Consider the following 23,273-nt stretch of genomic DNA (forward strand, 5'->3'; position numbering starts at 1 on the left):
TTCTTAGCTCCAAGAACCAAGTGCTCACACTCAAACTCATATATACACGCTCAGAGCCACAAGCCTCTCCAACTCCCCGCTAGGAGGAGTCACACCTCCCCACCCTGAAACCCTCCCACCCTCTCCTCTATTTCTCCTTCCCTCCCCTCCCTGCCGGGTTCCGGCAGGCTTCGAATCACCACGCTCGCCGGGAGTAGTAGTCTTCCGGTCCGAGCCTATAGCGTTTTTAATACAGTTCCAGAACTACGCTTCCCAGGGAGCCTCGCGGCACAGTGTGACTGAGTCACCTGACCAAGACCCTGGCGTTACAATGGCGGCGCCCATGCTGCGCTGGGTCGGCCGTGGAAGACTTTGGATTTTCGCCCGGGTTGACGGCGGTTCTTGCCACCGAAGAGAGGCTCCGACTGGGTCCACATCCAACCGGATTAGGGGACAGAGCTCAGTGGCTCAGCAGCCCCTCTACACGACCCAGAAGCCGAGGAAAGGGTATTCTGTTTCATACCATTTCTGCCCACCTAACTGTAAGGTGGAACTGCAGGACTGGGGAAAGGATGGCAATTACAGCCCAGCTTCTAGACGTTTTGGCTGACGGGAGGGCGTTGAGTTATAACGTGGAGCCCCGAAACCTAAATAAAAGCACAAAACAGGCCCTCTATCAGCTCCGCCCCCATATATAAACCACTATTTTCAAATAGACGTAGTTGGGGAATTCGCGAGTGTAAAATAGCAAGTATTTTCTTGAAGGCTGCACAGACAGAAGAGTGGATTCGGTCATCTTACTAATAGCACTAGCAGTGGGGACGGTGACAGGAGAAGCGGGATCATATTTAGCTGATTTTATTTAGCGCTAGTATGGGCCGGCAGTGTTCTAAAGGGAGAAAGGGAGCCTTTACCTACAAGCTCTGGGTAGTGGTGGGTTATTGTCATTAGTCAGAAAACACTAGCTAGCTGTGCAGGCATTTTATGTTGAATATGTGTGTTTAGACCTAGGAGGACGCAGCCAAAAGAAGAGGTACTCCCTCGGGTTATATAGAGAGTTTTGCTTATTTGGCCAGATTATCCCCTGAACAGCTGTTTATGCTTCATTATGTAAGAATTAAATAGTTTCTCTTTAAATACAGAAACATATGGCAAGTTTCTAATATTTTGTTTATTCTTTGAGACTGGTTGGCATTATTTTTACTTTCAGTTGGAGAAACAGAGGGAAATTGCCCTGAAAGAAGTATTCAGTTTTGTATTCTTTTCGTGAATTAGATTGTTTCCCTGTGAATGGAAAGAACATTTTTTCTCTCATGTAATGGAACTGCAAAAATACTTTGAATGATGCTTTACTGCATGCAGAATTTCTAACGAGTTCTTTCTTTAATTCACCTCCCTTGTGGGCTGTGTTTCCAAACTTTAAAAAGAAGGACTTATTCTTACAGTACTTCAGATATAGACCTTTATGTGCTGAAATTATTGGAACAAAACAAAATGATGTAAAATCTGTATATATATATATACACACACACACATATATATATACATATACACACAAAATTGCTTGGGAGAAGAGCAGGATAGAAACATACATGGATTTCACAGGGAATAAGCACATTTATAAGGACCTGGAGGGGCCTATGTACAGACTCAGCAGAGTAGGACTGGCCGGATAAGAGGGATTATTATAGCATTTAATAGCTTCTTAGATTTCACAGCAAATAAGCATGAACAAAGTAACCTGAAATTAGGTCTCAGGAATTGCAAGTGATATGGGGGACCAAAAATATGCCACATCAGATGGTTTAATATGAGGGGGTTTAGCAAAATTTTTTCAAGAGTATCATTTAGTGGTGATTTATTATATCTGTGTCTCTCTGGTTATTATACTTGCAAACCATTTTTGTGAAAGGAATTCAAAACATGGTTGCAAATTTCCTTTTTAAATAAGAAATGTGGAACTATTTATCATTATTTCTCTAGTAGTAGAATCTTGCCATTTATGTTAATTCTAAATAATGTGGGAAAGATCAGCTTTCTTCATTTACTGAGTGATTAATTGATAAGGTACAGTTAATTTGTTAAATGCTGCTTTTCACTGAAGTTAGCCAAGCAGTTGTCACCTGATACCCATTTCTACATTGTTTTAAGACACCAAATTGTTCCTTTCTCTATTGCCTTCGTGTTTATATCATCAGCCTCCTGATGCCATGTTGTAAATGAATTTTAGTTTGCCAATCTCAGTGTAGGCGCTTATTCTAAATTGTTTTTTATTTAGTCACTGATAAAATATGACATTTTTAATGTAAGGATATAACACTGTAATAAGTTTAAAACACATATAGGAAATTAACATTTGTGGTTTAGACTTATAGAAATTCATTCATGGTGACAAACATAATTACATCTTAACCATTATCTCTTTCTTCTTAGTGAACACAAATGGGCTGCTGTGGTAGGTTTGGAAATTCATGCCCAGATTTCCTCCAACTCTAAACTCTTCTCTGGATCTCAAGTTCGCTTTTCAGCACCTCCAAATTCTTTGGTTTCTTTTTTTGATGCATCTCTACCTGGAACTTTGCCGGTAAGATTTTTATTTAATCCTATTTTCATTAGAAAAATGTTTATTTTATATTGAACATGGAAAATTATTTTCTTATTTTAATAATAACACAACTGTTTGGAAATACTTCTTTAGGGAATTTTGGGTGAAGTGGGATGTATTAAATGTTTTCTAAAGACCCATCTCTGTGATGCTGTTTCTAAGTCTAAACATATTCATACACGTATTTATCACTTCACAAACATTTTAGCATGCCTACTAATATCAGATACTGTGCTATGAGCTGGGTCATAAAGATGAGCCTTGCCTTTAAGGAGTTCAAAAACTAGTAGGGGAGATGTGTCTTATAAACAAATAGAGGGCAATGTGATTCCTTCTTTGAAGGTAATATGCAGAGGATGGTTTTGAAACCCAGAAAACGGACAACTAATTCAGTAAATGAAAGGACTATTGTGAGAAATTGAGGTAGGGGTACCTTTGGTTATGGAAGTGTTACTAAAGAGGTGGTGGCCTGAGCTATTTGAGTAGCCCAGTAGAATTTAGGCAGATAAATAAGGGAGGAGGAGGAGTCAACTCAAAGGAAGCAGCATATATCACATGATTTTAGTGTAAGGCCAGTAATGATTGTGGTTGTTGCAAATTAAGAAACACTCAATAATGTAGAAAACAGCCATAATATGCAGTGAGTTCGGGAGGCTGAGGCAGGAGAATGGCAGGAACCCGGGAGGCGGAGCTTGCAGTGAGCTGAGATCCGGCCACTGCACTCCAGCCTGGGAGACAGAGCGAGACTCCGTCTCAAAAAAAAAAAAAAAAAAATATGCAGTGAGTTAACTATTGTTCTTATAACTATTGTAATAACTATTAACCACTCATTTTTACTTGATCCTATGGAATGACTGGGCCCAGTATACCCATCAGCAAGACTTTTTGCATATATTTTTAGATAATTGATTGGATTTTTAAGAAAAGTATGAAGGGAACAGTGTAAATGTTTTAGCTAATAAATACCATATGGTCTGTCCAGGACCTATAATATCAACTGTGTTTGGGGTTTCCTGCCATCTTTGGAGGAAATGTGTATCCATGGTGGTGACAAAGGTGGGGAGGGGCAGACATTGTCATGGGTGAATTCCATGCTCTCAAACATTTAAATAAGAGTGGAAGCTGGTTGAGGCCGGGCATGGTGGCTCACGCCTGTAATCCCAGCACTTTGGGAGGCCGAGGCGGGCAGATCACAAGGTAAGGAGATCGAGACCATCCTGGCTAACATGGTGAAACCCTGTCTGTAGTAAAACTACAAAAAATTAGCGGGGCATGGTGGTGGGCTCCTGTGGTCCCAGCTACTCAGGAGGCTGAGCCAGGAGAATGGTGTGAACCCGGGAGGCAGAGCTTGCAGTGAGCCAAGATCATGCCACTGCACTCCAGCCTGGGCGACAGAGTGAGACTCTGTCTCAAAAAACAAACAAACAAAAGACTGGAAGCTGGTTGAACTGAGCACTGGCAGGCTTGCAGAGGCAGAGGTGTACTTTTCTCAGTCACTGACCAAAGTGGAAGATTCTGGGCAGTGCCTCCAGTGTGCCTGCCTCACTCAGCTTTGGTTGTATTGGGGCAGTATCTTTTTCTTGGAACTTTTCTCTTACTCGCATTTTCTGTCAGGGAGGACTCCCATCCCTGCAGACCATATCAAAGAACACCTTTGATGTGCTGCTGGGTCCCTTTGGGAGAAGATAGATGTGGAGATGCACCCTCTTTTTCTTTCTCTGACTTAGAGATCTATCTACAGAAAGATTTTTTGTTTGTTTGAGAAGGGTGATTTTTTGGGTTATAAATATATGACATATTTTTGGGGCAGAGATTCAGATATAGTAGAAATACAGTAATATTTAGACAAGTAAAATGGAAGGCAAGTTGTCATAACACCTCTACATTTTCCCTCCCAGATTCAAAACATTTTTTTTCCCATGTGGTAGTTACTTATCAAGCGATTAGGCATAAGCTCTGAGTTGCTCCTAGGTTTCTCCAGCTGTGAGTGTGATGGCTATCAAGCCATACTTATTATAGTTCACTTTAGAAACAGATCCATTTGCAGATAAGCATGTTTTCTGTAAATAGACTCTCCAGTTGTACCTAAATTTGGTCAAAAATTAGAACAAATTAGAAAAATTCAAAATAATTAAAATGCCAACATTTTAATTGCTTTGTAAAACTTGTCATGCACCAAAAAAGAAGGTGCTTGTTCACTGGTAAGCATATCAGTAACACAGTGAAGGTGTTTGAGACATTTGAGTGTTGAGAGCTTGGCTTACACTAATTAAATGGCAGACAAAGTCTGGAAATACAGTTTTGCATGAGCTAGGATTTGTTTTCCTTTTCAGAGCCTACAATGCTTATGGTTTAAGTAGCCTAAATAGGTTATTCTGTAGACAGCAGATCTACCTCTTGTTCAGAAATGTTTCTGCCTTTAAGGGACCTCATTTAGTACGTGAGCAACATTATGCCTAAACTCCCAGAATTAAGCATTGTCACTCAAAACGTTTCAAAATCTTTGTATTTACCTCTAAATAGATTTAAAATATACTAAAACCTTTAGACAGTTGTCCTTCCCTAAGCCCTATGGAGATGTATAAAGATGCTCTAATAGCCAGACTCTGCTTAGAACTCCATTTATAACAAACCAATAATTTGAGAATATGTTTGTGCTTCTGGGGATTTTAGTAGAACATTATGTTATTGTTTTGATCAGGTAAACCAAAAATGTAAGTGTGATTCATGATGGTGCTTGAAACTCTTTCTGCCCAGGGCTTATATTGCTCCCTTCTCTCCTGCTTCTTCCCTGTCCTCTACCTGGCTGATTGTGCCTTCTCACATGGCTGTGTTCTGCCACTTAGCCCTGAAATGTTGGTTTCCCATGCCCTATTCTTTGGATTTCAATTCTTCTGTTACCTGTGTTCCCCTGAGTAATCTTTTTACCCTCAAATAAAGCTCCCCTCTCTCTTTTAGGCAAGAAACCTATATCTATTGTGTCCTACTATACATTTCCATCTGAATGATTCATAAACACCTTAAATTCAGCAGTTACAGTGTTAAGCCTGTTATCTTTTCTCCCCAAAGTTTCACTGCCTCCTGACGAAAGAATAAACCAAAAAGGGAAAATATATATAAGAAGAAGCAAAAATCAGTGGGAAAAGGATAAGTTATTCAACTGATGGTTTGGGAATTGGTTAGCTATTTGGAGAAAAAATATTGCTCATTTCATACATCAAAACAAAGTTCATATATATATAAAATGTAAGTTAAATGTCACATTAAATCCAAAAAAATCTAGGAGAATATTTGTTTGTCCGTGGGTTGGGGAGAAACTTTGTAGGCATAAAAGCAAGAAAAAACAGCTAATTAGGCAAAATTGATGGCAATTTGACTGCTTTATTCACCCAACATATATTTATTGACCTAGTAATTCTTTTAGGAATCTGTCCTTGGAAAATAAACATGTGGGCAAAGACTTATATGCAGAGATATCTATAGCAGATCTATTTTTAAAGGTAGAAAATTGGAAGTAACCACAATTTCTCAGTGATGGGAGAATCATTGAATAAATTATAATACATCAGTATAGTGCAACATTATGAAGCCACTGATAATGTTTATAATAGACTTTTAGTGGCACAGGAAAATGCTAAAGATAAAAATTCTAGTGAGATGAATAGAATTTTCATGTAGATTACTTAATCTTCTTTGCATCCGTTTCTTATAAAATGGGAATAATTGACTCATTGGATTTGTGTGAGAATTAAATGAATCAGTACCTTTAAAACACTTAAGACAGTAATTGCATGTAGTAAGTGCTCTTATTAATTAACAGATAATTAACAAGTAATAACAAGCAATTAATTAAAAAGCTCTTAATAATAGGTAAGGTAAATCTTACCTACTAGTATACCCATAATGATTGGTGGCTTTCGTCTTTACAAAGGCTCTCCTGAGTTATTGTGCACAGTTATGTTGCCAGTGAGAGCAAAAGTAAATGCTATACATAACAATTGGTCACTTAACCTTGATTTCACTAGTTAAGTGATCTGCCAACAAAAACTAACCTGGGGTTCTCATCACCTCAGAAATGTATAGAGAATTAGTAAATAATAAAAACCAATAAAAACTAGTATATTGGATAAAATTGTTTCTGAATTATAAATAATTACTTTGATTGCACAAAAGAAGGCTTATGAGCTTTTTTTCCATCTGTAATTATTTGGAGTGTTTCTGTGGTCCAACATGGTATTGGCACTTGATTGAGTAAAAATTAGGATTGTTACTTAAAACAATTGTGGTAATGTGTAGTCTTTCTGTAGACATTCCATTCTTCTCTGTCGGTTGTGTCTTCATGTACTCAGCTGGCATATGTTGGATGCCTATGTTATGCTAGCCCTTGTGTAGCTCTAGTGACACAGTTTTGAACTTGGTAGAAGATAGATATGGGTGTTGCCCACATGGAGCATGAGCAAGCAAGCAGGCAGTTGCAGTACCTTCTAATAAACATGTTAGTCATGGAAATACAAGGTGCTTGAGGAGCACATAGGAAGAGTATTCAACACAGATACAAGGAATTGATGAAACTGGCCAAGTAAAAAGTGAATAGAATGTACAAAGACCAGAAGACAAACAACGTGGCTTGCTCTAGAAACTGAAACATTTTCCCTGTGTTGTAGCATAGAACTTGAATATGGGCATTGCAAGAGGTGAGGCTAGAGCAGAAAGCATAGCCTGTACCGTATAAGCCCTAATAAGGGATGTGGATCCCATTTACAAAGAGATAAGAAGACATAAGGAGAGTACAGGGCCAGAAACTCCAAGGAAGTGAGTGTTTTGAGGAGGAGGGAATACAAGAACATTGGATGCTACTGAGAGGTCAAGTAAAGTGAGGACTAGGAGGTGCCCATTGGATTTATTAAGAAGGGTATCTTTTGCAAGAACAGTTTGAGTGTGATGAAAACAGAAGGTAGGTGGCAGTGGATTGAGAAACGTCAGGGCATGGAGGAAGAAGAGAGTGTGGGCAAGTGTTTCAAAAAGTTTTACTATGAAGGACAACAGTGCAGCAAGTGAGAGGAGACATGGAATCAAGAGCAAACATTTATTGGTCATGTCTTTCTTAACATTGGAGAGACTTGGGAATGTTTAAATGCTGATGAGTTATATAGTCTATGATAATGTACACTTAAAATGTGTTTGAGAGGATAGATCGCATGTTAAGTGTTCTTACTGCAGTAAAACAAAGTTTTTTAAAAATGCTGATGAGAAGGAGCCAGTGAAGAAGGGGCGGCGAAAGACAGGAGAGGCCTTTGATTAATACGGCCAACTGAACACAGGCATTTTAATCCATCCTCTCTGTAACCCAAAGAAACCCCACTGAAGTGATAGTGAAAGAATGCAAATGTGATAAGCCTACAGAAGAATGGGAGAGGAGACAAGAGTGTGTGAGAGAGAGATGGTAGGTGGAGGAGGGCCTCACTTTGCAGAGCAGGATGCACTGTGACCTAAGCGCCTGCAGGAAGGGACTCTAGTGAGACCTGAGATGATGTGTCCTACACAACCTTAAAAACGCTCAGGATGTGGGGGCGTCAAGTATTGTGGAAGGCTGGCTGAGGTGAAAACAAAGGGGTTAGTCAGAGTCTGAGTACAGAGCAGTGAGATCTGAGCTTCTCTACCTGACCCTGGGCAGCTGCCCTACCCCCGCCGGAATTTATAGTCTTTGGAGAAATTCAACTCATGACACACTTTCCCTGAGGCCACCAGTCAGAGCGAAAGGCGATGTCAGACAGCATCTGTAGCAAACTCCAGGACCTGCCTAGTTCTTTTCCTGCCCCAATGTGGGAACTCAGGTGGCCTGGTGTGTCCATCTCTCCTCTTCCCCTCCTCCCGCAAGCAAGAATCTGCAGGAGCTTCTTTGAAGATTGTGTGACCCTAGTGGGAAGAACATGAGATATTGACATGGTGGGAGGTCTCTCAATTTTAAAAAATCTGTCTGGCCACCTGGTTGCTTAAGAGTGAAGACCACTGACAAACAAGCCCCAGGCATTTACATGGGACTTTTAATTGGCATTTTAGTATCTTCCTTTAAAATATAGATTGAGAGCCAAAAATCACCAGACACTTGAGGAGATTCTCCAACATGATAGACAAAGCCCAAAATAAAAAAGAAAGCTAAAGGAAATAGGAGGCTGTAAATAATGCACAGGGTAAAAGAATACTTAAAAAATTAATAGCTTTTATAAATGTCCTCAGAGAGATAAGGGAAGGTAGCTGCATCTTTGAAACAGGAACATAATATTACTTTTAAAAAATGAACAAACAGGATAAAAACGAGCTCTTAGAAATTAAAATTATGGTGCCTCTCCTTCCCCTAGGAAAGTTAGAAAATAATGTCAAGAAAATCTTCCAGAAATCAAAACCAATGTGCAGTACATTGGACAATAGAAGAAGAAAATAAGCAAATTAGAGAATCAATCCAGGAAGTTCAGCATCTGATTAATAAGAGACTCGTGAAAAAATAGAAAACAGACTCGAGGAAACTCTCAAACAAAACACATGGATTCACATGGATTAATTTCCCAGAATTGAAGAACATATATCTCTAAATGGAAAGGGCCTGCCAACTACCCAGCATGAGGGATAAAAACAGTCTCACATGAAGGCATGTCAAGAAATTTATTAACACTGGGAATAAAGTTAAAGTCCTAAAGCTTACAGAGAGGAAAAATATAATCAGGTCCACATACAAAGGATTGGGAGTCAGACATCAGACTTCTCAACAGCAGCACTTACACCTGTAAGAGAATGGAACCGTGCCTTAAACATTCTTAGGGGAAAAAAATTATAATTCTAACCTAGAATTCTGTACCCAACAGTGTCAATCAGGTATGACAGTAGAAGAATGATATTTTCAGACAGATTCTCAAAAAGTTTGCCTTTCATTATCCCAGGAACCTGCTGGAATAGTAGAGAAGTTTCAGGTTGCCAGCTCTACCATGAGACCTGTTAGAAGAGGAGGAAGGTGGCTCCAGAATAAAGAATTCCAGGAAAAAAATGAGAATAGGGAATTAGCAGGTATCTGATTTGTGTGGAAAAAGGTTTCCATATAATTTAGCCTTTAGAGGAATGAGCAATAGATACATAAAAAATGAAGCACATGAAAAAAATGAAGGATTTAGCAAGTCTTTCTAGGAAGAACAAAATGTTCAAGAAAGGAAATATAATCATAGTATTTTATTAGCTTAGGAGATAAACATTTAAATAATAATAGAAACACCAGCTACCGATTTAATAAAAACTGTGATATAACTTGGATATTGGGAAAGAAAAGAACTAAATTCTTACCTACCATAATTGGAAGTCATGTTCTAAATTGGTAAAGCAAGAAAAAAGTAACCTAAGTATAGGCTGTAGAACATTTTTGGCCACTGATTAGAGGCCTCTTTCTCCTTTTCAGGCCTTAAGCTAGTAGATGGGTTTTATTTTGTTGTGTTTTTCTTTGGCGGTGAAGTGGGATATGGGATTGTTACTGTGTTTTGTTTTGTTTTTTAATTAGGTGATGGGTAAATGATTTGGAGCTCCCAAAAGACAGATTAGTAGTCAAAAGCATTTTTAAAAACAAGATTTATTTTTATTTTATATACAAGATAGCATTAGGTACTAATCAAACATTACCTGTACTGGCATCTCAGCCTTCTGCTGGTAAAGTTTTTATTTGTTTGTTTTTTGTTCTGAAAGTCCAAATAATGAAGCCCGTACCACACCCCTGTTCTCACAACTCTTACCCTTACCCTGGTTTTAGGAGAAATAGACTTACGCACATTCTAGATCCATCCATACTCAAGCTCATGCATGTGATGGGTCTGTCTGCTTCCCTGGGGGAGACGTGACCTACCATCCTTTTTTCTGCCTGACTTTATGGACTTGTATGTTACCCAACTTACCATGGTAGGATTTTTAGGGAGTGGGTATATTTTATTTTTGGATAGAAATATAATTTAGCAGCTGGACACAGTGGCTCATGCGTATAATCTCAGCACTTTGGAAGGCTGAGGCGGGTGGATGGCTTGAGCCCAGGAGTTGGAGACCAGCCTGGGCAACATGGTGAAACCCTGTCTCTACAAAAAAAAAAAAAAAATACAAAAATTAGCCAGGCGTGGTGGGGTATGCCTGTAGTCTGCTACTTGTGGGGTTGAGGCAGGAGGATCACTTGAGCTTGAGAAGTGTACCACGGCACTCCAGCCTGGGTGACAAAGTGAGACCCTGTTTTAAAAGAAAAGAAAAGAAAAAATATATAATGTAGCAAGCTTGGGTAAATTCTTGTGATAAAGTAAGATATAAAAATATTGCAAAATATCTCATATTGTTATTCTCTTACCTTGTAACTTACATCAGTTATCTCTTAGAAATGGAATGGGGTAAGTCTTGGGAGTCCATGTTCTTAAAACAAGTACACTGTGTCATTGTGACAGTTTATCAGGTCTGTCTTTTTTCCAGATTAAGGAAGGATTGTCACATGGCAAATGGCCAGGAGCCTTGGCCAACAGGTGATGGATTTTCCAAAGGTCCCCTGGCACAGGCATATTATTTAAAAATAGGAAAATAAATACCAGACAAGACAGCTCAAAGATCCAAAGGGGGTTGCTGCCAGGGAACAGGACGGGACCTAGGAAGAGGTGGGACAGGGGACTGCTGCTTTTCATGATCAGGTATTTAAAAATACATGTCTGTGATATTTTGTTTAAAAAACTTAAGTTAGGTTTAAAGGAATAAAGATATAAGGGGGAGGGAATTATTGATAGAATAAGGCTCCTGAGAAAGCAGACAGTGTCTCCAGAGCCATGGAGAAGGAGCCCTCTCCCACCGTAACCTGAGGGGAATGTGTGTCCCTCCCCTCCGGGTGCGAGGAAGTGTTGAGGTTTGGTTGTGAAAGGTTGAGGAAACACCTCTGATTTTTTTCATTTTCTAGCAAATATTGCTTCTTACATCTCACTCTGCTTTTGGGCACCGTTTTCTTCCTTTGTTGGTGGCTCTTGCATTCCAGGTCTGTGGGTAATGAACTCTCTTGGTCTGTATGTGCCTCCAGCTGTTTCTGTTTCCCCCTCACTCTGGAATAATAGTATAGAATTCCAACTTGACATTTATTTCCCCTTGGCACTTGAAGACGTTTTTCCATCGTCCTCCGGCATCTGTGATTGCTGATGAGAAGTCTGCATCCCTTGTCAGTACTCTGTTTTGTTTCTCTGATAGCTTTAGCCAGGGTGTGTCCAGATGTGAATTTGTTTTTATTTATTCTGCTCAGTGTGATTTTTAACTTAAGTACTGTACCCTGGACTATGGAGGTATCTCTATGGAATGAATTCCTGGTGGCCTCTGCCAGGGCCCATTGGGCTTTATTGAATGAACTGGTTTCTATGTTAATTTCTTGGCCCCCTAACTGCCACACAGCTTAGATAGTGCCAGCATCAAGCTCCACACATCCAAGCCAGGAACAAGGTCAAGGGCTCAGATTTCTCAAGACTCTTTTTCACTTATGGCCTGAGGCGGCTGGCCTCCTCCATAGCAACCCCTCCAGTTGGTGGCAAAAGATTTTCTAAATGGACTAATATTTTTTGGCTCACAGCTTTATGCAGGAAGCCATACCAGCTCCCTACGACATGGGCTCATGGCCTTGACTTCTGCCCCCAAGGTGCTTTAAATCACTGACATCTGATGTCTCAGCCCAGTTAACAATAATAATGGTAGTAAAATCAACTGCCATGTACCAAGTGCTTACCATGTGGCAGGCACTGTTCTGGATGCTTTATATGTATTCTCTTATTTTAACCTCATAACAACCCTACCAGGCAGTTGCTGTCCTTATCACAGTTAGAAAGTGAGTAGAAAATGTGCTGTCCTGTCTCTCCTCATTACCCCTGTTGTCACATGGCTTTAAACTACCTTTACTTCTGTGGCCCCAGGGCATTTTCTTGCTTGCTTTGAGCTTGGCTCTGGGCAGGTACACATCTGTGTATTTGTAAATTTATATGTATATATAAATGTATGTGTGTATAAATAGAATACTTCATTTCTTTCTCCTGTCTCCATCTCCCTATTCCCCAGCATGACTGGAGCACACCTGCTGTCTTGACCGACCCCCTCCCCGTTTTGATTAGTGACCCTTATTCTGAATGTTTTTTTAGGATCTTTTTATTTTCTTATTTTCCCTTAGTTTTAGAATTTTGTGGAAGCCCATCATAAATCTTCAGGATGAAAAGGTCAGCCAGCCCATTTCACTGCTCATAGGCAGGATTACAGCTACACTAAGGACAGCATTCTTTGTTTTTATTAGCAGGGATTCAGCTTCACTCATTATTTTGACCTAGTGAAATCTCTTTACTGTGGTGCAGAGCCTTCTTTAATTGATTAAGGAATTATTCATCTGTAGATCTATAGACAGGATCTTAGGGTGTTTGCTTAAAGTTAGTTATTTCCTATTTAACAATATCGTTCCAATTTTTTGACTTGTAATACTTTGTATATGGATGTGAAATGGGAAGAAAATAAGAAAGAAATTTATTTGTTTGGTAAAATGTCATGCGATTTACAGTTCTGTTTGTTTCATAATTGGCCAAATAATATTTCCAGTAATGGTGAGATTTCAGCAAAGAATCAAGCTTGTTTGAAATGTATGCATGTGCAGACCCATGCTTACACACACACACACACACACACGCACTCACTTTTTGTGATCAGAAATGCTTGCCCTCTCCTGGTGTTAGTTCCCATGCAGGAGAGAGGGGAGAGGACACCGTCGGCTCTGCCGTAGCTGGCTGGTAGGAATGCTCATTGTGGCACAGTAGATAACTCCTGATAATCAGGCTGCACTACATTCGATTAATAAGAAAGGAGGAACTCTGCTCTTGTTTTGCCTCTCTGAAAACTCTTATCTGTATGTAACACAGAACTCCCTAGCAACTGTGAATGCCTCTTGTTTCCAGAACTGGGGAAAAGACCATAAAAGCTGTTTTTCACACATATATGCAAGAACGTTCTCCTCTTTTCTCAGTATCAGCCTGTCTAAAAAAGCATTCAGGGCTTTCCATATCAAAGGTATTTAGAATTGCCCCTGGAAGCTATGGAATGAAAACAGGAATGTTGTTTACCACATTTTACAAAACTTTCTTTTATTCACAAGAGTGCATACTATTATGAGCCAGAATAAGGGGAATGAACAGGGGAAGAAATATGATGTGAATAAATATGATGTGTTGTCTGCCCTCTGGGAACTAACAAACAATGAGAATGCTGTGCTTTCTGCTGGAGATTCCTTCTGGAACATATGTATGCCGATTGCAGCAGAACGGGTCTTGCCTCCCTAAAGAAATGGTGATGTGAATGCTTTTCTGAAGTACTTTGGAATTTATTTTTTAGATTCCTTATGACATTTCATTCAAACTAGGTAAATCTGCAGTATTCTGACTCTGAACATAGAAGATATTGGTGATAACTTTTGTTTTGAAGAACCTACTAGATTTAGAAACACTTGACTAGTCTAGGGAGCATCAGGCTCTCTGAAATGTTTTTCTGACCCTTAATTCTAAACATAATTATAAAAGTTGTTTTTAATTCAAAATGTAGAAATGAAACGGAAATTGAAGATAGCATCATTAGGGAGAAGTCTTTAAATACATACATTTATAATCAGATCTATATTTATCTCTCTCTCCATTCACACATAGATGATGTTTAGTTATTTAACTAAGAAGACAAAATGTGACCATTTTCTATGAAATTTCTTTTCATTTCAATGATTTGCTTTAATGTAATCTGAAAGATTTATAATTACATTGTATGCTCAGACTTGCTTCTTGCCAGTCACTCTCCAAATCACTTCTATAGTTATCCTCCACGCTTTTGAGAGTGAGGTGTTACAGGGATGAGGTGTTTTGTATAGTGACCCTTGTCACCCTAAAAGAGGTATATGTCTGTGAGCTCATGCCCACAAATGTGGAAGGTTCCTTTTCAGCTCTCACTCTTGTGATGGTCTAAACCTGCCGTATAACTTCGTTAACTGAATGTCTCCCATGAACTCAGTGTCTCATGACAATGATGACTTTCACGTTCAGCAGGCAGCATGATCTCACCTCCCTCCCTGTGGGAAGCATTTGACTCCTTCCCTGCCATGGATCTTTTTCTAACTTTCAGTGGGTTCTTGAAAGCCTCTCTCTTCACAGCCATTTTCACTTCCCCACCTCTCTACCAGTTTTGCATGCAATATTCCCCACCTGAAACCTAACCAGATTAATAATAATGCTTCTACTCTTTTTATTTTTATTTTTTTTAGAGACTGGGTCTCACCATGTTGCTCAGGCTACTCTTTAACTCCTGGGCTCAAGCAGTCCTCCTGCCTCCGCCTCGCAAGGTGCTGGGATTATAGGCATGGGCCACCATGCCTGGCCTCTACTTTCTATCAATATATATTTGTTTCATACAGTTGACTGAACATCTTTTTATGTTTTATGTATGTTGTTCATAAGGATTTCTGTGTTTTATTATAAGCTTCTAAAAGAGCAGTTCATGTATCTTTCTTGGTCCACTTGACAGTACCTTGCATAGAACATGTGTATAGCAACCCTAATAAATATTTCCCTATATACTTGCATACACTTACATACGCACACATGGGGCATCCATATGAAAGGACTTTCCTGTCTAAAACCCTTTAGCTATTTTTTAAACTTCTTTATGGGTCTCTTGTCCTGGCTGAACATAAGACAACCTTTTCTTGATTACCCAAGCTTATCAACAACATCAGTTATTGCTCAGTGTTGTAATGGTGCCTTCAAGGTCTATTGAGATGTGTAAAGCTTTTTGATCCTACAGTAAATGGCTAAAGATAGCCATTATTTTGAGGTTTCATAGTACAGTGTTTTTCCCTGCTTTTATAGTTACCTGTTCCTCACCAGGTTTTTAAAGCTGCTGTCAGTATATTTGGCTCTAGGAATCCCTACTTGCTCATTTTTCACTTCTCAATGATTATTTCTGATTAGTTCAGAAAGTCAGAGTATCACATTTGTAAATATAAATAAGAACAAAGCTCTGAGTAGAAACCTCTCCTACAAAATAAAGTACATGGATGCTATGAAAGCTATTTAGCATCACCATGTGACACTAGAATAGGAAGAGGTCCTGAAAATCATTCAGTTCAGTCCTTTTAATTTACAGATGAGAGAACTGCTGTTGGGACTCGTCCATGGTCACACAGTTTCTTAACATTCCATTCAGATTAGAACCAAAGTTTCTCACTTCCAGTTCAGTGATTGGCTCCCAACCTGTTCCACTATAGTTGGAGCTGCTGGAAGTCAGAGTTATGTAAGTGGCTGTTATTTTACAGATATGTATATATGAGTATACATCCAAAAACATTAATCTCATTAACAGATGTATATGTACTATGTTTATAGATGTATGTCCACATGGTTATACACATACAGAGGCATTGACTACACAGCACTGATGCTGTGTTGATGGTTGTATGCACCATGTATTATGATGCCCTCTAAGTATGAGATCTAAACCTAGGGAGGGAGCAAAGACGAGAGTGCTGAGTCAGAAGAAGAAATGGATAAAGGAAATCTCACCTAATTAGCCTCCAATTCAGGGCTCTGTGCATCAGATTTCCCCAGACTCACCATGAAGAAAGCAGGCCTGGCTATGGGCAGCTCTTAGCTGAACATATCACCATGCAAATAGTGGTCACAGGAAAATTCTTTTAGGATCTTTTCTCCAGGCTTCATTCTGGCCAGTTTTCTCTACACTGGCTTCTAGTTCACTAATTTTTTTTATAGTAGTCGCTCTTTTACATATCCATTGAGGTTTTTAGTTCACTAGATCTTTCAATTACAGAAGTTCTGTTTTTCTCTTTTAAATCTCTCTAATCTTTTGAAAATATCTTGTTCCTTTTTCATGTATTCAGTTATTTATTTCTTTCATAATTTTACAGCTACTTATTTTACAGTCTGTGTTCAGTAATTCCATTACCTGAAGTTCTTGGGTGATCTTGTTATGCTTTTTGCTTGACTGCTGATTCTGGCTGGAAGTAGATGATTTTCTGGTATATTTTGTAATTTTTTTATTACGAAGTCATATCTGACAGGGCTTTATTAGTGGTATCTTGTTGAGAGTCCATCTCTTTAAAGCACTTTTGCATTGGCTTTTGCCTGATGCTCCAGGCTAAGTGAGGGCCATTTTCCATATTTACCTCTTAGCTTGGGGGCTTCTGGACCACAGAGTTAGTACATCTGACCCCAGGCCTGTCTGAGAGCAGACTATCAGTTCTTAGGGCAGACTCCTGTACCCCCTGTCCCACTGCCACCCACCAAAATCTAAAATCTGGGCTGAAACTTTACTAAGGTTGAAACCTTATAGAAGGGAGGGGATGAAACAGGCTGTGAATATGGGTGACTCAGAATGGGGCAGAGAAGGCACCTTTAACTTCTCTCTGGCCCCCTTGCCCTGTCCCACTAAGATATCCCTCCCTTCCCATTGTAATTCTTCTGTGTCGTTGTGTGTGTATTGCAGTTCACACTAGTTAGGGCCAAGAGTGGTGTACATCCCAGTACCTCTTACCTGCCCTCTCATCACAAACACAGATCAGGTGACTGAGCTCTTTCCAAATTCCTGCTAGACGTGCAAGGATGCACTCTCTCACCTATTGCCTTTAAAGATGATCGGTTTCCCAAAAAAAGCTTCATCCTTAAAAAAATGATTCTCCCTTAGCCTTTGTGTAGAAATGATGATGCCATCTCATTCCTCTTAAGGAACAACAAAAAGCAATATGATGGAGTTGACAGGAGCAGCTGGCTCTAGTGGGAGAAATCAATGAGGAAATTGAGAGTTCGCTTTCCTCTCCACCCCAGCCTTGGCGAACGTGAGGGACCTTGTCTGGCCTCCCCCTGGGTGAATCTTCTGGGTCTGCAGAGCATCTCCCTGACTCAACATTGTTTCTCAGGAACTTGGTGCTCCTTTCCTAGTAATGCTCCTTTCCTTTCCTTTTACTAGATTTCCTAGTAATCCCAAGTAATGAGCAGCTTGCTCATCTCCCAACAGATTCATTCCCGAGCAAGAAACTGCCAGTATTGTTTGGGAAAGGCTTTTCTCCCATTTCCACATCCTTTTATTGGTTTGTTTTCCCTCAGAAATATGCACGTGGATGAGATATTGAGCAAAATAATAAGCCCTTATTAGAGAAGATAGTGTTTACTTAGAATTATTAACTGTTCAGAATGAATTTTGTACACTACTGCAACCAAAAATCTGTATTACAATAGTACTGTCTTATCTGTAGTTTCACTTTCTGTAGTTTCAATTACCCTCAATACAGGAGAATAAGATATTTTGAGAGAGACCACATTCATATAACTTTGATTACAGTATATTTTCTTTTTTTTTTTTTACTGTTTATCTCTTGCTGTGCATAATTTATAAATTAAACTTTTATCATACATACCTATAGATAGGAAAAAAAATAGTCTATGTCAGACTTGGTACCATCTGAGGTCTCAGGCATCCCCCAGGGATCTTGGAACCCATCCCTCATGGATAAGGGGGCACTCCTGTACTGGAAAGAGAGGTAGGAATGTGCAGAAAATAAAGTGAACATATTACCAAAGATGCCTGGGAGTACAAAAGCTTAGGAGTCTTTTGGTGATATAAATATGTAGTAGTCCAAAAAAAACCTGACAGTGTTCTGTGACACTATTTTTGTCTCTGCCATTCGAGTAGCTCATACAGGCTTTGTTCTGGTGATTTATACTAGAAGCCTATAATAAAAACGCAGCCTGAAATCATGCAGCTGGGTACCCTTCATTTTTCTTCCATGGACAGTTCCCGAACTTAACAAATTACAGCAGGCCTGGCAAAGCTCTTCCTTCAAAGGAAATACATGCCTGGCCATGGCAGCTGCCCTGTTGGGTTTCTTCTGCTTTCTGGCATCATTGGTGATGCTGTGGGGATTGCTAGATGGTTTTTATGAGTACATCATGTACTACATAATGACATTTTGGTAACAACAGACTGCATATATGACAGTGGTCCCATAAAATTACAGTGGAGCTGAAAAATTCCTATGGCCCAGTGATGTCATAGCCATCTTGTCATCATGGCATAAAACATGACGATATGTTTAGATACACAAATGCTTACTGTTGTGTTACGGTTGCCTACAGTATTCAGTACATAACATGCTGTACAGGTTTGTAGCCTAGGAGCGATAGGCTATATCCTGTAGCCTAGGTGCGTAGTGGGCTATCCCATCCAGGTTTGTATGAGCACACTCTTACGATGTTCATACAACAGCAAGGTCTCCTAACAAGGCATTTCTTAGAACATATCTCCATTGGTAAGTGATGCACGACTGTACTAGAAAAGAATTTCTAGGAAGATATTGTGTCTTTTTAGTGGGTCAATAAAAATAATACTCCCTTCCCGTCTTGAGTCAGAACCGACTGAGAAATCAGCACAGAAGTCAGTCAGATGAAAATGAACATACCAGCTTTTTTACAGATAATAGCTTGATTGAAAAATGCAACGTGATGTTTAGCCACATGCTTTTTAGTACTTGCTGCCTCTGTTGAACTCAGGTCTCCAAAACTGCAGGCTTTTCACTTGTAGAGGACGAACTTGCTTCTGCAGAAAGCTTATCACGTGGCCAGAATAGAGCCGACTGTCTCATCATTGTGGGCATGTTGATTAGAAAGAACTCATTTAGGCTTTGTCCTGATCATTGATACTGCAAGATTCTATAGGAATGCTCCGCCACGGGGCCAACCCACTCATATGTGGTTCCATTTCCCAAAGTCACTTGTCAGAAAAGTCACTCTTTTGGGGACAAGAGAATATGGAGTAGAAAGCAAAGTCCTGTCACATGGAAACCTAGGGGCAGGCGAACGACTGTTGCCCAAATTCTGCCTTCAAAAGCATGAAGCCAGTGTCACATCATGTCTGGGAGTAGATGTGAGAAGCTCTTTTTGGGTGAGTCTTGAGGAATTCTTTGTTTATACTGCAAGTAGACGCACTTGTCATCTGAGGTCATTGACTTGGCCTTTCTTACTTGGCCATATTTATGTGTGTTTTCGGCTTCACGTGTAATATTGTGGGGAGAGTTAGCTATTTTCTACACTGCAGCATCTTGGGGAGTTTTTTTTCTCAGCTCTTTTAAAAATCTTGGCAAAGTTAGGAAGTGATTTTGCCATTGGCATACCAGAGATGACAAATGTAGGCTTGGTGATTCTGGCATGGATAGGTCGTCAGGCTGGGCTCCTCTGAAGAGCATTTTGTTCATCGTGGCAGAGGGTTCTTGCTAGTGAGCCTTTGTGTTCCCCAGCCTTTCACCACTGGGTGCATCATTATAATAAGGACTGGAGCTGGGGCAGGGAGAATAACTGGAAATCAAAATACATTAGTGCTCCCGGGAGCCTTAAAATAATTCTGTTCTAAATTTTGATGCACGAATCTCCTTTTACAAGTATAGAAGCAAGAAGCGTAATCAATCAAGGGTCTTTGTCATGCTTTGCAGCTTTCTTAGGAAATGCAGACAGGCAATATGTGATTACCAATAGCGTTTTGAATTTTCGGTGATATTTGCCAACCCATAAGCCATCCCAATGAGCAAGGTCAGGGGCTCCAACCCCAGTTGATAGGAGAGGAAACTGATGGCCTTACTGACTTATCCAAGGACGCAAAGAAGTCAGGAACCCAGCTAAAAATAGAAGTGAGAATTGCCTGGTCCCCATTCTTAGTATAAGCACCAGATTACATTCCCTTCTACAATACTTGCTAATTGTTCATTTCCGACAAAACATAGCGGGAATTTTTCCTTTATAGCTGGTTGTAACATTTAAGATGCCTGTAGTCACTCATAACCTCTGTTTACTTATCACAGCCAGATAGCTATCTTATTTACCTTATATTTGATTCTTTTTCACTTTTACATCTGTGCAGAGAAGTTAATATATGTGAAAGCACTTCATAGATTCTCAAATGGCATGTAAATTTTATTTGGTATTATTATAATACTTGTATTAGTCATTTTTACACTGCTGATAAAGACATACCTGAGACTGGGCAATTTACAAAAGAAAGAGGTTTATTGGACTTACCGTTCCACCTGGCTGGGGAGGCCTCACAATCATGGTGGAAGGTGAAAGGCATGTCTCACATGGCAGCAGACAAGAGAAGACAGCTTGTGCAAGGAAATTCCCATCTTTAAAACCATCAGATCTCGTGAGACTTATTCATTATCATGAGACCGGCACAGGAAAGACCTGCCCCCATGATTCAATTACCTCCAAGCAGGTCCCTCCCACAACATGTGGGAATTCAAGATGAGATTTGGGTGGGGACACAGCCAAACCATATCATTCCACCCCTGGCCCCTCCCAAATGTCATGTCCTCACATTTCAAAAACAACCATGCCTTCCCAACAATCCTTCAAAGTCTTAACTTATTTCAGCATTAACTCAAAAGTCCACAGTCCCAAGTCTCATCTGAGACAAGGCAAGTCCCTTCCACCTATGGCCTGTAAAATCAAAAGCAAGTTAGTTACTTCGTAGATACAACGGGGGTACGGCATTGGATAAATACAGCCATTCCAAATGGGAGAAATTGGCCAAAACAAAGGGGCTGCAAGTCCCATGCAAGTCCAAAATCCAGCATGGCAGTTAAATTTTAAAGCTCTAAAATGATCTCCTTTGACTGCACTTCTCACATCCAGGTCATGCTGGCTGATGCAAAAGGTGGGTTCCCATGGTCTTGGGCATCTCCACCCCTGTTGCTTTGCAGGGTATAGTCTCCTTCCTGATTGCTTTCACGGGCTGGCATTGAGTATCTGTGGCTTTTCCAGGCCCACAGTGCAGACTGTCAGTGGATCTGCCTTTCTGGGGTCTGGAGGAAGGTGGCCCTCTTCTCACAGCGTGGTACCTCAGTAGGGGCTCTGTCTGGGGGTTCTGGGGGCTCTGACTCCACATTTCTCTTCTGCACTGCCCAGCAGCAGAGGTTCTCCGTTTGGACCCCCCAACCCGCCGGCAGCAGACTTGCCTGGGCATCCAGGTGTTTCCATACATCTTCTGAAATCTAGGTGGAGGTTCCCAAACCTCAATTCTTGACTTATGTGCACCCACAGGCTCAATACCACATGGAGCTGCCAAGGCTTGGCAGCTTTCACCTTTTGAAGCAACAGTCCAAGCTGTACCTTTGCCCCTTTTAGTCATGCTGGAGTGGCTGGGATGCAGGGCACCAAGTCCCTAGACTGCACACAAGCAGGGGCACCCTGGGCCTGGCCCACAAAACCATTTTCTCCTAGGCCTCCAGGCTTGTGATGGGAGGGGCTACTGTGAAGACCTCTGATATGCCCTGGAGACATTTTCCCCCTGTCTTGGGGATTAACATTCTGCTTCTCATTACTTATGCAGATTTCTGCAGCCAGCTTTAATTTTTCCTCAGAAAATGGGTTTTTCTTTTCTATCACACTGTCAGGCTGCAAATTTTCCAAACTTTATGCTCTGCTTCTTTTATAAAACTGAGTGCCTTTAACAGCACCCAAGTCACCTCTTGAATGCTTTGCCGCTTAGAAACTTCTTCTGTCAGATACCCTAAATCATCTCTCTCAAGTTCAAAGTTCCACAGATCTCCAGGGCAGGAGCAAAATGCCACCAATCTCTTTGCTAAAACATAACAAGAATCATCTTTGCTTTGGTTCCCAACAAGTTCCCCATCTCCATTTGAGACCACCTCAGCCTAGACCTTATTGTCCATATCACTATCAGGCTTTTGGTCAGAGTCATTTGACAAGTCTCTAAGAAGTTGCAAACTTTCTCACATTTTCCTGTCTTCTTCTGAGCCCTCCAAACTCTTCCAGCCTCTGCCTGGTACCCAGATCCAAAGTCACTTCCACATTTTCAGGTATCTTTTCAGCAACACCCCACTCCTTGTACCAGTTTACTCTATTAGTCTGTTTTTACACTGCTGATAAAGACATACCTGAGACTGGGCAATTTACAAAAGAAAGAGGTTTATTGCACTTGCAGTTCCACCTGGCTGGGGAGGCCTCACAATCATGGCAGAAGGTGAAAGGCATGCCTCACATGGCGGCAGACAAGAGAAGAGAGCTTGGGCAAGGAAATTTCCAGTTTTAAAATCATCAGATCTCATGAGACTTATTCTCTATCACAAGAGCAGTGCAGGAAGGACCTGCCCCCATGATTCAGTTGCCTCCCACCGGGTCCCTTCCACAACATGTGAGACTTCAAGATGAGATTTGGGTGGGGAACAGCCAAACCATATCAGTACTCATGTTTTTAACTTTGCATCATTAAAATGTCAGCACAGATACTTCCCCTTCATAGTGGCCAATAGAGTTGGGCTGGGAGTGGCAGTGGTAAACACTTACCTCATACTATCCTGACATAACTTAGGATGGTGTGTATTCACAACAGTATGAGTAACAATAAATGAGAAGTTTTCAGTCACAGATGTCTTTCAGAGAAGCACAAATTGATAAATATACATGTATACTTACATAGGCAACAGAATGGAAGCACTGATAGAAAATAAGACACACATACAACTTTGGGAGAAGCTAAAAGTATTTTCAGCTAGAAAAGATATAATTGGGGAAAATTATTTTCCTACCAGTTGAAAGAACAAATCTTCCTTTCATACTCT

General features: G+C 40.4%; 1 protein-coding gene across 2 annotated transcripts in view; it reads left to right on the forward strand.

Moving 5' to 3' along the window:
- Positions 1–269: 269 nt before the first annotated feature.
- The window catches only part of GATB (glutamyl-tRNA amidotransferase subunit B), an 85,114-nt gene continuing 62,110 nt past the window's right edge, over positions 270–23,273 (forward strand). For both annotated transcript variants that reach the window (XM_050791562.1, XM_050791564.1), the window contains exons 1-2: positions 270–486; positions 2,413–2,563. In XM_050791562.1, coding sequence (XP_050647519.1) covers positions 311–486; positions 2,413–2,563 — 327 coding nt within the window. In that variant the 5' untranslated portion in view covers positions 270–310. The remainder of the gene's footprint in view (positions 487–2,412; positions 2,564–23,273) is intronic.

Source organism: Macaca thibetana, chromosome 5, assembly GCF_024542745.1.
Source record: "Macaca thibetana thibetana isolate TM-01 chromosome 5, ASM2454274v1, whole genome shotgun sequence".
In the NCBI taxonomy this organism is placed as follows: domain Eukaryota; kingdom Metazoa; phylum Chordata; class Mammalia; order Primates; family Cercopithecidae; genus Macaca; species Macaca thibetana.